The 13534-nt window shown below is 63.7% G+C and overlaps 1 protein-coding gene across 1 annotated transcript in view; it reads right to left on the reverse strand.

Moving 5' to 3' along the window:
- Positions 1 to 3030: 3030 nt before the first annotated feature.
- The window catches only part of LRP1 (LDL receptor related protein 1), a 79485-nt gene continuing 68981 nt past the window's right edge, over positions 3031 to 13534 (reverse strand). Inside the window, exons 69-89 of the mRNA XM_036297633.1 lie at positions 13201 to 13307; positions 12982 to 13114; positions 12228 to 12347; positions 11993 to 12115; positions 11508 to 11648; positions 11284 to 11418; positions 11080 to 11199; positions 9597 to 9865; positions 8933 to 9111; positions 8367 to 8473; positions 8034 to 8150; positions 7473 to 7649; positions 7220 to 7360; positions 6952 to 7125; positions 6544 to 6705; positions 6000 to 6174; positions 4765 to 4866; positions 4553 to 4617; positions 4346 to 4436; positions 4109 to 4253; positions 3031 to 3992 (exon numbers count right to left, since the gene is read on the reverse strand). Coding sequence (XP_036153526.1) covers positions 3852 to 3992; positions 4109 to 4253; positions 4346 to 4436; positions 4553 to 4617; positions 4765 to 4866; positions 6000 to 6174; positions 6544 to 6705; positions 6952 to 7125; positions 7220 to 7360; positions 7473 to 7649; positions 8034 to 8150; positions 8367 to 8473; positions 8933 to 9111; positions 9597 to 9865; positions 11080 to 11199; positions 11284 to 11418; positions 11508 to 11648; positions 11993 to 12115; positions 12228 to 12347; positions 12982 to 13114; positions 13201 to 13307 — 2924 coding nt within the window. The 3' untranslated portion in view covers positions 3031 to 3851. The remainder of the gene's footprint in view (positions 3993 to 4108; positions 4254 to 4345; positions 4437 to 4552; positions 4618 to 4764; positions 4867 to 5999; positions 6175 to 6543; positions 6706 to 6951; positions 7126 to 7219; positions 7361 to 7472; positions 7650 to 8033; positions 8151 to 8366; positions 8474 to 8932; positions 9112 to 9596; positions 9866 to 11079; positions 11200 to 11283; positions 11419 to 11507; positions 11649 to 11992; positions 12116 to 12227; positions 12348 to 12981; positions 13115 to 13200; positions 13308 to 13534) is intronic.

A 13534-nucleotide genomic window follows, 5' to 3' on the forward strand; every position in this document is an offset into this window, starting at 1 on the left:
GCTGTCTGTGCACCGGCCGGGAACAGGGCTCCCGAACGGTGTCCCCAAAGGGCCCAGCACGACCTGAATCCCTCGATGCTGGGGCCGAGGTGGGTCCCGGGGCAAGATCGGGGCCGGGGCGAGGTGAAGGCGGGCGGGGCCTCCGGCGGCCGCCGCCGCGCGGCGCTGACGGGGATGGATGGGCGCCCCGCGGCTCATTCGGCCGGGAGATGAGAATCATTGATCACGGACGGAAACCCCATCACGTCTGTCAATAGGGCTGACAAACGGCGCCCGCCGCCGGCCCTCCCGCCCCAGGGCACCTCCGCGATCTCAGTCTCCTCGGCGGGACCGGCCTTTCACCTTTGCCCCTCACCCCCCGCCCCCCGCTGACCCCCTCCCCGCGCCCCAGTGCGCCCTGCGTGGGGGATGGGCAGAAAGCCCCCAGCGCCGCCTTGCTGGGCCCATTGGTGTAATCTCCGTATCCCTTGCCTCTCACTGTCCCATCTTTCACCATCAGCTCCTCCCATCCCTGTCCCCGTCCTCTGTCCCCGTCCTCTGTCTCTGTCCTCAGCCCTGTCTCTGTCCCTATCCTCTTGGCTGTTTCTTCACCAGCTCCCTCCTCCTCCCAGTCTCTCTCTCTCTCTCTTTCTTTCTCTCTCTCCCTCTCTCTCTCCAGCCCGGTCTTCAGCTGTCAGCTGTTGCTATGCACTGATGCTGTGGCTGAGGTTGTGGTATGACCCACACCTCGACAGCTAGAGATAGGGACAAGCAAAGAGATAGGAACAAACAGAGATAGGGACAAGGAGAGAGATGGAGACAAGCAAAGAGACAGAGGCGCACACCCTGAGACACCCACACACAGACACCCAGCCATGCACAGAGGCAGGCCACAGCACGGAGGTGAGCGCACAGGCAGAGTGAAACACATTCATGCAGAGGCCAGAACACGCTAGAGGCACACGGACACAGAGGGACACAGCTGGCTTACACGCACTCGGGAGCATACACAGAGACAAATGCAGTTGCACCAAGAGACAAGTACACCCCCAGGTGTTCAGAGCCTACCCTGCCTCCTTGCCTTGGCAGAGAGGCAAGCGTCGGACAGAGATGGACACACAGGTGTATGCTGGCACTGCCAGTCCAGAAGACAAGCCCGGTGCATACAAACAGATAGATATAGGGATGTGACAGACACTCACACAAAAGATCAGGGAGGCTGAGAAGATGAGGCAGGCAGCCAGCCGGGGGGGCAGGAATCTGGGTGCAAGAGGAACAGAGAGGAGAAAGGGGCAGGAGTGGCCAGGCCAGAGGCTCCAAGGCTCCAACCAGAATCCTGAGCCCAGGCCTCAAGCCCAGGGGTGTGGCAACAGTGGGCGGGGCAGTGGGCACACTATGGCCTTGGGTGCCCAGGACAGATGCCCATCACCAGGGTCTTGATCTTCTGGAGCCCAGACCCACCCCATCTATCCTCCTTTTGCTACAATCTCAGGTTGCCCCCTTCTCTCTCCAGCCACACACACACACACACACACATACACACACACACACCACTCCCTCCCTTCTCTGGGTCTTTTCGTGTCCCTGTATTTCTCCATCTCTGTATCTCGTCTCTCATTCTGTCTATATCGTCTCTGCCCCTGGTTCTACCCGTTTCTCCCTCCTGCTAGACCCTCTCCTTGCTGTTCCTGGGGGTGGGGCAGAGAGAGGATGCTGACTGGAGGGGTGTGCCTTCCAAGCCGCAGCTGGGGGCCCCTCTCGCTTTGCCCAGGATCTTGAGGCGACAGGCAGAGAATCAGTGGCTCCCCGGGGGCGCCAGATGTACGGCTGGCAGAGGGAGCGAGTGAGGGGGTGGGGCTGGTGGTGGTGTGGTGGGGGAGCAGGCGGGGCGCAGGGGGAGCAGAAGCGCTGGGGGAGGGAGAGGAGCCGCTGGCGGAGGGTGGAGGGGGTGTGGCAGAATAGCCCTTGGGAAGAAAGGGAGAAGCTGGGCTGGGGTCCGCCCGCAGGTGCATAATTAGTGTGTGTTGGGGAGGGGGCTGTGCTGGGCTTCAGGATGAGCAGCTCCGCAGGAGTACATGCGCCACCTGGTGGACAGATGAGTGCACAAACCTCCCTCTCAAAGATCAATGACGCCCCTTCTCTCAGCAGGGTCCCTCTGCCCTTGGCCCTCTGGGGAGACGGGGCAGTGGAAGCTCTCAGAGGTGGCTTGGAGGCCGAGGATGGAGGTGAGATCTCAGAGGTAAGAAGGAAGGGGAACGAAAAGCAGCGCTCCCCTTTGGGAGTTGGGTAAGGGGCCTTTGCAGCCACCCTAAGCTCATATTTCCTGTTGAGGGGAGAGTGGGACTCAGTGTAAAGCTGTGTGACCTGCAAGACGTCCCCTTCTCAGGTCAGGGGTTGAAGTAGACCGGGGACCCCTTGATTGTAGCTGTCCTTTCCTGTCCACCCTGGGACGTCTAAACTGATGGATAAACTAGGTCTGTCGGTGGCCCTCAGGGCCTGGCACACTGGTTTTCCCTGCTCTCACTCCAGGACCCCCTTCTCCTGAACCCAGGGTTCTACTCTTGGCATCTGATTAGCTGGTCTCCATGACATGTGAGATGGTAGCGCTTTAAGAGCACCTTCAGGCAGAGAGCTGTATGGGACCACGCTGAAGGATCGGAAACCCCCGCGCAAACCTAGTGTGCTCATTTCTCATGGTGGGACTTCTCACTGTGGGGGATCATTTGGGTAGGGGTGGTGGTGTCCCATAAAAGTGACGGTGCAGAGAAACAGATCTTGGAGTTAGGATCCCAGAGCCAAGAGAGGTGAAGTCACCTGCTCAAGGCCACACACCGGGAGAAGCAGACCTTTCTTGTCAAGTCCAGTGTCACCCCCTTCTCCTGCCACTGCCCGGGTGGAGGAGGGAAAAGGGCACTCACACTCTCAAGCCTGCCTCCAGCATGGCGTGGAGCAGGGCTCCCTCTGGTGGCTGAAGCAAGAAAGCACAGCCCAGCTCCCAGAATCTCACACTCATAGGTAGACACAAGTGGATTTTTTTTTCTTTTCTTTGTCTTTTTTTTTTCTTTTTTACAATTTTATTTATAACAATATGTTATTTAGTTGTAAAGGAATTCAGCAAAAATTATTAAAACGTTCCTGTCCCCAAAACGGGGCTGCCCGCTTGCCTTTCCTTGGTGGGCCCCACCTCCTCCCCAGGGGAGGGGAGTCTGGGGGACTGTTTACCAAAGTCTCCAGCCCTGGGAGCCATGTGGGGGCACTGGAGATGGGGTGCCTGTCTGGGAGGGGTACTGAGCATGGCCATCTCAAGGTTGCCCCTAGAATGGGGGCTGGGGGCATGGGATGCATGCCCCAAGAACTAAAAAACTCCATCCTTCCCTTCCTACCTCAGCCAGAGCCAAATCCTCCAGACAGGGGCAGCGAAGGACTCTCCGCCCCAGAATCAGCCCTCGGGGAGCCAGGAGGGTAAAGGGGGGACCGCAGGGAGAGCCTTGACAAAGTGTCTTGACCAGGAAGGGGAGGCGGCACCACCAGCTCTCCCAGTGGAGGTGCATTTTGGTGGGAAGATGGGAGGTGGGGGTCCCTCATACCTGTGAGCCAAAGGAGTCCCCGGAGGCCTCCATGCCCCCCCCCTCCCCGAAGGCAGCACTTGGGGGGGGGGGAGTGCTGAGGAGTGGGCAGGAAGGAGAAGAATGAAAAGAGATAATACTGTGCTCGCTCGCTTGCTCACTCACATATAAAAAGTAATTCCTTCATTTTTACATTTATACATCCCGGCAGGCCAGGGAGGGCTGGCGGGCAGGAGGGGCTCACGGAAGGACTTCTCTGGCAGGGGCAGGAGGCTCTCGGGGAAGTCCGACGGGGCAGGGCCGGGCCTACGCCAAAGGGTCTCCTATCTCATCCTCAGGGCCCCGGCCCAGGAGTTCTCTCTTCTCATCCGTGCTGGCCAGGGAGTGGCGGCTGCCGTGGCCCCCCATGTAGAGTGTGGCGTACACGGGGTTGGTGAAGTTGGTGGGCTGTAAGGTGACAGAGGGTTCCGGTGGGACTCAGAGGCTGGGCTCTATGGCCTTGGTATCCCACCCCCCAAACACCCATGTCATCCCATCCACAGCCTCCTGTCCTCCCAGCCCACCTTGTCAGGGTCCAGGGCAAAGTCAGCATCCAGGAGGCCTCCCACATCATCAGGCTCCCCGCCTTCGTACATCTTGTAGGTAGGGTTCCCGATCTCCACGTTCATGGCCCCGTTGGTCATCCGCTGGTGCTGGAAGCCCTTAGCCCTGGGGAGAGGCAGGAGCACAGGGGGCAGGGATTCTAGAGGTGTCAGGCGAGGTGGTAATGACTAGAATTTCCCAGACTCCCCGTAACTCACCCCCGGACTCGCCGCTTGTACCAGAATACCACTCCCGCTACCAGAAGCAGCAGTAGCAGCAACAGCAGAGGGATTAGGATGGAGGCCATATCTAGAGGGGAGGAGATGGGAAACAGTTCAAAAGGCACAGGAAGCAAGACACCCCCCCCCCACCCCCCGCCAATTCCAGGTCCCGGCAGCCATGCCTCCCCACCCCCTGCCACCTACGTGCAGGCTGTTGTTGGCTGACCACTTGCTCTTCACACCGGGGTCCTGCCATGTGGGGTGGGCACCTGCAGACAGAAGGGCAGAGCTGAGCAGGCATGACTTCGAGCCATGGCTGCCAGGGAGATGGAGAAGGGCCATGGGATTCTGATGGTCCCACTGAGATTTGGGGAAGGGGAGGATCTAGGCCTGGGTGAGGCTCAGGCCCAACTCACTGGCACTCAGGCATCATTTTGCTGTTCATGGTGCAGGAACCACCATTGCTGCAGTGGCCAACGCAGGTCAGACAGCTGGGGGCCACCCGACCATCTGTGCAGCTGCAAGAGGAAGTGAGATGCTAGGCAAGGCTGGTAGAGGGGTGTCTGAGAGGCTGGGGCAGGGCAGGGCTGGTAGAGGGGTGTCTGAGAGGCTGGGGCAGGGCAGGGCTGATAGAGGGGTGTCTGAGGCTGGGGCGGGGCAGGGCAGGGCTGGTAGAGGGGTGTCTGAGAAGCTGAGGCTGGGGCAGGGCAGGGCTGGTAGAGGGGTGTCTGAGAGGCTGGGGCGGGGAAGGGCAGGGCTGGTAGAGGGGTGTCTGAGAGGCTGGGGCGGGGAAGGGCAGCTGGTAGAGGGGTGTCTGAGGCTGGGGCGGGGCAGGGCAGGACTGGTAGAGTGGTGTCTGAGAGGCTGGGGCAGGGCAGGGCTGGTAGAGTGGTGTCTGAGAGGCTGGGGCAGGGCAGGGCTGGTAGAGGGGTGTCTGAGAGGCTGAGGCTGGGGCAGGGCAGGGCTGGTAGAGGGGTGTCTGAGAGGCTGAGGCTGGGGCAGGGCAGGGCTGGTAGAGGGGTGTCTGAGAGGCTGAGGCTGGGGCAGGGCAGGGCTGGTAGAGGGGTGTCTGAGAGGCTGGGGCAGGGCAGGGCTGGTAGAGTGGTGTCTGAGAGGCTGGGGCAGGGCAGGGCTGGTAGAGGGGTGTCTGAGAGGCTGAGGCTGGGGCAGGGCAGGGCTGGTAGAGGGGTGTCTGAGAGGCTGAGGCTGGGGCAGGGCAGGGCTGGTAGAGGGGTGTCTGAGGCTGGGGCAGGGCAGGGCTGGTAGAGGGGTGTCTGAGAGGCTGAGGCTGGGGCAGGGCAGGGCTAGTAGAGGGGTGTCTGAGAGGCTGAGGCTGGGGCAGGGCAGGGCTGGTAGAGGGGTGTCTGAGAGGCTGGGGCAGGGAAGGGCAGGGCTGGTAGAGGGGTGTCTGAGGCTGGGGCGGGGCAGGACTGGTAGAGTGGTGTCTGAGAGGCTGGGGCAGGGCAGGGCTGGTAGAGTGGTGTCTGAGAGGCTGAGGCTGGGAAGGGCAGGCCTGGTAGAGGGGTGTCTGAGAGGCTGGGGCGGGGAAGGGCAGGGCTGGTAGAGGGGTGTCTGAGACGCTGGGGCAGGGCTGGGAGGAGCAGATGGGGACAGGAAGCTGGGGCAGGGCAGAATCTGGCCAGGTGCTCACTTGCAGGTGACGTCCCCACTCTGCCTGTTGACCGTGCAGGTTCCGTCGAGACAGCGGCTGCACTTGCTCACTTCACACCTGGGCCCCTCGAAGTGGTTGGTGCAGCGGCACTGCCGGGAGCCGTCAGCAGCCATTTGGCAGGTGCCAGAGTTCTCACAGTAGCCAGAGCACTGCCCTGTGGTTTGGTGGGTGGACAGGAGATGTCTGAAACCCCACCCTCATGAGGGTCTTCCACATTGTGTGTATGTGGGGGGAGCTGGACACCCCAGGTCTTCTGGGCGATCCCCACCTCACGGGCTCCAGGGTACAAGGATGTCCCTGAGCACCCTGACAGGCACTGCTATTGCGTGGCCAGTCCTGATGCCAGAGGGCTCGCTTGCTCAGAGGAAGCGTCCACACCCCCACTGGGGAGCACCAGCTGCCTGGCCTGGCTGAGCTACGAACGGCCTTCCTCCCTGGAACCCACGCCTGTGGCTCCCCTGCCAAGCTCTCGGGCCCCCAGCTCCCCTCGCCCTTCCCCTGGGCCCAGGGGTGGCTAACTCACGGAACTGGCAGCGGTCACCCAGGAAGCCAGGTAGGCATCGGCACTGGGGCTGGTTGCCCTGGTTGACAGTGCAGGTGCTGTTGTTGGTACAGTAGCCCGCACACACCTGCTGGGTGCACTTGGAGCCCGTGAAGCCGGTGGGGCAGCGGCACGTGGGCACGCCTGTGGAGAGGACGTGTGAGCGGGACCGTGGCCCACGGAGCTCCCCGGCCCCACTGCAGAGGGACTGGCTGTGAGGCTCTGGGCGGGAGGCGGACAGCAGGGGGCGGGACCCGGGGCCCTGGGCAGAAGGGTGCAGGAGGCAGAGGAGAAGGCAGGGCAGGGGCTGGGGATTTGCCTGAGGCGGGCCCTGGGTTTGGGGGCTCGGTCGAGGGGCTGGGAGCGCCCCGCTGGAAAACGGAGGCATACCGGAGGGGGAGGCCGCGCAGGTGCCCCCGTTCTGACAGTGCTCCCAGCACTGGTCCAGCTCGCACTTGTCGCCCGTGTAGCGGGGCTGGCAGCGGCACTTGGGCTGCCTCCGGGCGTTGAGGAAGCAGCTGCCGCCGTTGAAGCACTGCAGGTTACAGGTTCCCGGGCGAGGAGCTGCGGGAGGACCAGGGGCAGAGCAGGGAGGGGGGGACTCAGGGGCTGTGGGGAGGAGGGTCCTGGGGGGGCCGGGCGGGGAGGGCGAGCATACCATCGGGCGGGGGCGTCGGAGAGGGCACAGCCACGCAGGTGCCGTTGTCCAGGCGCTTCCCGTTGGGGCAGGTGCAGACGGGGCCGCTGGGGCTCAGCAGGCAGAGCCACTCGCACTTCTTGCGGTCACAGGGGTTGGTCACTGCGGTGGGGCCGGGGCAGGAGGCGGCTGAGCCCCGGGGACCGGAACTCTGCCCTGCCCACTGGGAACCGAGGCCCCCAGCCTTCCCCGCCCAGCCCGGCCTCCTGCCCACCTTCAGGCTGCTTGTGCTGGTGGTACAGGACCACGTCCGAGGCGTGGTTCAGGCCCCCCGTCAGGTTGATCAAGGGGCTGTGTCCAAACTTATGGATCTTGAAGACACGGTTGTTGATGTAGGTGACCCCATAGATGTAATCCTCAAAGACATCGATGCTGAAGGGGTGACTCAGGCCTGGGGAGAGGACGTGGAGGGGACTCAGGCCCCGGTCACACTCTCCAGGGCTCTGGCCTCATGGTTCCCAGGCACCTCAAATCCAACATATGCCAAACCACAGGCCCCGCCTCTCCTTCCTCCCGGGCGACCTCCGCACAAGGCCCATCACCCCTAGACTTCTGGGGTCAGGACCGACTTCTGCTGCCTGTCCCATTTGCTAAGTTCCTACTGCCACCTCCATGCGGCTCAATACTCATCGATGCAATGAATGAAGGGACAAGTGGGCCAGGGGGTCGGAGTGGGCCGGGCTGGGGAGGACAGCAGGCACGGGGAGGCCGTGGGCTCGGAGCAGAGGATGGAGGCCCGAGGTCGGGGTGGCCACGGCTGCTGTCGGACACGCACCTCGCTTGCCGTCAGCAGCCACGATGGGGTCAGTGCCATTGAGCCGGATGCTGCCGATGACCGAGAGCTTGGCATCCGCCCAGTAGAGCCGCTCGTTGTGATAGTCCACGGCCAGGCCTGGGGAGTCAGAGCGGGTGAGGCCCCGGCTGGGGAGAAGCAGAACTGTCTCCACGCGGGGACTGCCCCCCCTGTTCCCGCAACCACTCCCCATCGATCTCTGGAAAAGCTTCCAAACCCGCCTGCCATCCGTGAGCTGTCCCCCCCACGCCCCTCGCTTCTGTGTGACTTTGGCGAACCGGCCCCTGCCTCCCCCTGTCCGCGGCCGCCACAGACCTGTGGGCCACTGGATGTTGTCCTGAACCAGCGTCTCCCGCAGGGTCCCATCCATCGCTGCCGTTTCAATCTTGGGGTGGTTCCCCCAGTCTGACCAGTACATGGTGCTGGGGAGGGAGAAGGGGTGAGGACGGGTAGGACCTGAGGAGGCCGACCGAGGTGGGCCAGCAGGTGCGCCGGGGGTGGGCCTGGGCACAGGGCCTTCTGGGTCTTAGGGGGGCGCTCTATCTGCCTCCCCCAGAGAGAATCGGGGCGCCAGTTCCCTGACCAGGTTAAGACTCTTCTAAAACCACCGTGTGCTGATCCAGGTCAGCTACGCGGGCAGAGCTGGCCCCTGGGGCCGGGGAGCAGCCCAGACCCTGCTGCCCACAACAGCAGCCACATGGCTGTCAGGCCCCGGCGAGCAGGCCCATGGGGGTCCTGGGCACAGGCAGGGAGGGGAGGGCCAGAGAGGGGCAGCTGGGAAGACCCGAGGCCCAGGCCGGGCTGGGCGGGAAAGAGTGCGCCTGGGGTTCTGGGGCCCCACCCCCGCCCCAGCCCGGACGCCGCCCCCGAGCCCTGCCCACCCCCTCAGCGGGTCCACCACGATGGCGTGGGGCTCGTCGATCATGCCGGAGATGAGCGTCTTGCGGTTCTCGCCCTTCATCTGCGCCACCTCAATCACGTCTCGGCCGGAGTCCGTCCAGTACACGTTCCCGGCCACCCAGTCGATGGCGATGCCCCTCGGCATCTTGAGCCCTGAAATCTGAATGGGGGGCGGGGGGATCACAGTGTCAGGGCTCCCACCCTTTGTCTTCCTGCCCATTGTCCATGCCCCCCAACACTGCCAGCCGCTCTCTGCTAAAAACTCTTCCCAAACGGAGAGCTAATCCCCGGCTTTGAGGAGATTCAGCAGATAATGATCTTATGGGCCACCCTTCGCGTTCCCGCGTATTTTGCTGGATTAGCTATCATTACGCTGCTTTATTGAGGAACAAAGTGAGGCCCAAAGAGGCCGAATAGGTCGGCCAAGACTGACACAGTGGGTGGCACGGGGATCGGAGTTGGATGTGGCTCCGTACGGCAGGCCTGTGTGCCCAGCGCCCTCTCCGGGGGCTGCAGACTCACTGCTCTGCCGCCTGCGGTCTGTGCCTCCGACATAATCCTGACGCCCTTGCCCTTCAGTCTCACCTCTGCCCTCCACTGTCCTTTCCCAACTCTGCTCAGAGCCCCCCCCAGGCTGGTGCTCACATTAAGGTGGGTGACACCCCGGTCAATCTCTCGCCGGTGACGATTGGAAGTGGTGGGAGGCGCAGCGGGCGGCAGGCTGCGGTAGGAGATGGTGCCCGTGTGCCAGTTGGTCCAGTAGACGCGGCCAGCCTTGACATGCACATCCATGGCGTCGATGCGAACGCTCTCATCGCCCTGGAAGGCCTGCTCGTACGCTGAGTGGGGGTGACTGGGGAACAGGCTGCGGATCTCATTGTCGTCGGCGATGTACAGGACCTGGTACTCAGAGCCTGCAGGGGCAAGAGGCCAGGTGTTGGGTGTGGGAAAGGCTGGGGCAGGAGGCCGGGCTGGGGGCCAGGCTGGGGGCTGTCGGGCCTGGTGCTGGGAGGAGCGTGCCCGAGACGTGCGCCTCACCCAGCCCAGCCCCTTGCACACTAACGTCTTCGCTCCGAACCAGCCTCCTGGTCAGAAGCCGCGGCTCATCCCAGCGCCCCCGTGCCGGCCTCGGCCCTCAGAAGGTCCTTCCTCCTCTCCTCGAGCTTATCCAGGGGACCTGCCCCTCTGGAGGCTGTCCCTGCTCCTCCAGCCCCACGGGCGTCGGCTCCTCATGGCCTCTGGTTCATCACCAGGCTCTCTGCTACGCACTGTCTGGTGTGTGCTCGCGGGTGCACACGCGTGTGGGCTTATGTGCAGACACGGAGGGGGTAGGTACGCGTGCGCATGGGAGTGCGCTTGGGTGTGAGGGCGTGCTTCTGCACAAGGACGCCACGGGTGTGTGTCTAAGCCAGTGGTTCTCAACCTTCCTGATGCCGGGACCCTTTAATACAGCTCCTCATGTTGTGGTGATCCCCAATTTCATTGTTACAAATTGAACATAATTAAAGCATAGTGATTAATCACAAAAACAGTATGTAATTATATATGTGCTTTCCGATGGTCTTAGGCGACCCCTGTGAAAGGGTCGTTCGCCCTCCAAAGGGGTCATGACCGACAGGTTGAGAACCGCTGCTCTAAGCCCATGTTCAAAGACAAGAAGGTACCTGTGAGCCGATGGCTGTGTTAATTCACTCGGTGGGGGAATCCTTTCACGACTGCACGCATATCAGATCATCACCTCGTACATTAAATATCTGACAACTTTCTCACTTATATCTCAACAAAGCGGCGAAAAGGAAAGCAGGAAGGGAACACGCAGGCGGGGCACATGTGACTGCAAGCGCGGCAATGTGTGTCTGCCTCCCCCGGAAGGGGCGGGCGGGGGCAGGTGTGGGACGTACGTGTGCTGCCCTCACCCAGCCCTCCTCGATGAGCCGGCCCACACCTTGCCCTGTGTGGCTCCCAGCACAGTGCACAGAAGGGCGCCTGCAGCTCTGGGGCTCCCCCCTGGGCCGGGGTGTAAGGAGGAAAGCACCCCTCCCAGGCCCACCCCATGTATGTCCTGGCCCTGCCAGCCCCGCCCGTGCCCGTGCCCTCGCCCTGCCCCCTGCCCCCTCGGGCTCCGCACCTTCGGCCTTGCAGGTGTTGTGTGTCTTCATGAAGTTGCGGGCGCAGCTGCAGAGGTGGCCGCCCTTGGTGTTGTTGCAGAGCTGGGAGCAGGTGCCGAAGCGCAGGCACTCGTTGATGTCTGGGGTGACACGGGAGGGTCATGGAGAAACCCCATGTGACGGGGGTTCTGCCTCTTCCCGCCCACCCCGGCCCACCTGCCTACCCTGGCACCCGGGCTGGCCTGGCACCGTGTGGAAGCCGGAGCGGCAGGCGCAGTAGGCGGCCTTCTCGGTACGCACGCAGCGGGCCTCGTCCCCACAGAGGCTGGCGTTGGTGGCACAGCTGGTCAGCTTGGGGTCTGTGGGGGACAGAGAGTGGGTCCTCTCCCCCGAGCCGCCCCGGGCCCGGCTTTGGCTCTCTGGCCCCAGCTGCCCGCACGCCCCTCACCGATGCTGCAGTCCTCCTCGTCGGAGCCGTCCCCACAGTCGTCGAACATGTTGCAGCGCAGCGAGGAGGAGAGGCAGCGCTGGTTCCTGCACAGAAACTCCTTCTTGTCTTTGCAGTGGGCGGTCTGAGCCGTGGGGGGCTCTGCGGAGAGCGGGGCTTCAGGTCCTGGGCACTCACCACCCTGCCCTTCCTCCCAGGCCGTCATGGGTGAGGCTGGGACCAAGCCTGGCCACTTGTCAAGCTTGCAGGAGAGGCTGGCTAGACACTGTCTCCACCTCCAGCCCTTGGGCATCAGGAAGCCGCCAGCGCCCCTGCCCCCCACCCCCCCGGGACTTCTCCACCCCCAGGAAGGGCCCCCATGCTCCCAGCCATGAAACCTCCCCTTCCAAGGAGCCCATTCCTTGGACACAGCTCCCACTTGGCCCACCCCTGCTCCCCGTGCACCCGCCGCCCCAGGCCGCTCCTCCTCACTGGCCCTTGCTCACCACAGTCCTCCTCATCAGTCCCGTCCCCGCAGTTGTCGGTGCCGTCACACTGGCGCCCGATCCACAAGCAGACGCGGTCATTCTTGCAACGGAAGGGCCGGTTCGGGGGGCACATAAACCGGGCTGCGGGGGACAGAGCCGGAGTCAGCCCTGGGCGAGCTGCTGGGCCCTGGGAGCCGGGAGCCCTGCCCGCCCCCAGCGCTCTGCCCTCGCCCGCCCTCTGAGCCTCGCTCACCGCACTCCTCGGGGTTCTCGTCGGAGTTGTCCCCGCAGTCGTCCTCGCCGTCGCACTTCCACGCCAGGGGCTTGCACAGGGTGTTGTTGCACTGGAACTCGTCCAGAGGGCAGGTCCGCACTACAGGCCAGGGGGGCAAAGAGCCAACAGCGGCTGAGCCCAGGCAGCCTAGGCCCAGCGGCAGGACCCTGCCCAGACCCCTCCCTCCACCGTGGCGGCCAAGGCACAGGCAGGCAGTGGGCCAGCCAGACGGGACCCAGGTGTAGCTTCCTACCAGTCAGGCAGCTGGGCAGAGCTGCCTCCTCTGCTCTTTAGGGGAGAAAGGCCTTTTGGGAAGAGTGACCAGAGGGTCCAGAGGGCCCTGTCTGGTGGTGGCTGCAGGACACGGGCCCCCTCCAGGGCGAGGAGCACTGGGCTGGGAGTCGGGGGGCTGGGTTCCAGCCCGTCCTCAGCCCCCAGGGCAGAGCCAGGAAGCCTGCGCTCACTGGGGTCTCACCCGCTTCCCACAGGCCCTGTAGGCTGCGGGGGGGGGGGGGGGGGGGGGGGGGAGGGCCCACAGGTCAGCGGGGGCAGACCCGGCCTCATTTCCCTGGGAACGGGGCGTGAGCAGGGACGCTGTTTCTCAGGGCAACCGACTGCCTTCTGGGAACTTATGGTGAGGCCGAGATGGACATAGCCCTCCGGTTTCTGCTGGATTTCAGCCCAACTGGCTCCTGGGCCAGGGCTGTTGTGGGTGGGGGCGGGCAGGGCTCACCACCAGTGCTGCAGGCTTCCTCGTCACTGCCATCCATGCAGTCGGCGTCCGCATCACAGCGCCAGCGCAGGGGGATGCAGTGCCCACTCTTGCACTGGAACTGGTCCATGTCACAGCGGGGCGTGCAGTCCTTCTGTGGGCCGGGGAGCGGGCATCCTGGTCAGACCTGGGTGCCCCGGCGGCCCTGCTCTGACTGCCCCCTTCGGCTCCCCTGCCCACCTCGTCCGAGCCATCCGCACAGTCATGGTCCCCATCACATTTCCAGCGCCCAGCGATGCAGCGGCCGTTGGCACAGGAAAACTCACTCTCAGAGCAGGGCCGAGGGGCTGGGGAGGGACGAGACAGGCCCCGGGAGGTGGGCATAGGCACCCAGCCTGGAGGGCATCTCCAGCCCTTGGCAGAGGCACACCCCCCATCGGGCGTTCCCGAAGGCCCGGCTGACTGGCCTGATGACCAAAATGCTCACCCAATCCCGTGCAGCCACTGGCTGTCCTCAGGGGGCCAGTGGGGCACAGAGGGCACTCACTCACCCCTGGGGCACACACACAAGAGA

Source organism: Myotis myotis, unplaced genomic scaffold, assembly GCF_014108235.1.
Source record: "Myotis myotis isolate mMyoMyo1 unplaced genomic scaffold, mMyoMyo1.p scaffold_m19_p_3, whole genome shotgun sequence".
NCBI lineage: Eukaryota > Metazoa > Chordata > Mammalia > Chiroptera > Vespertilionidae > Myotis > Myotis myotis.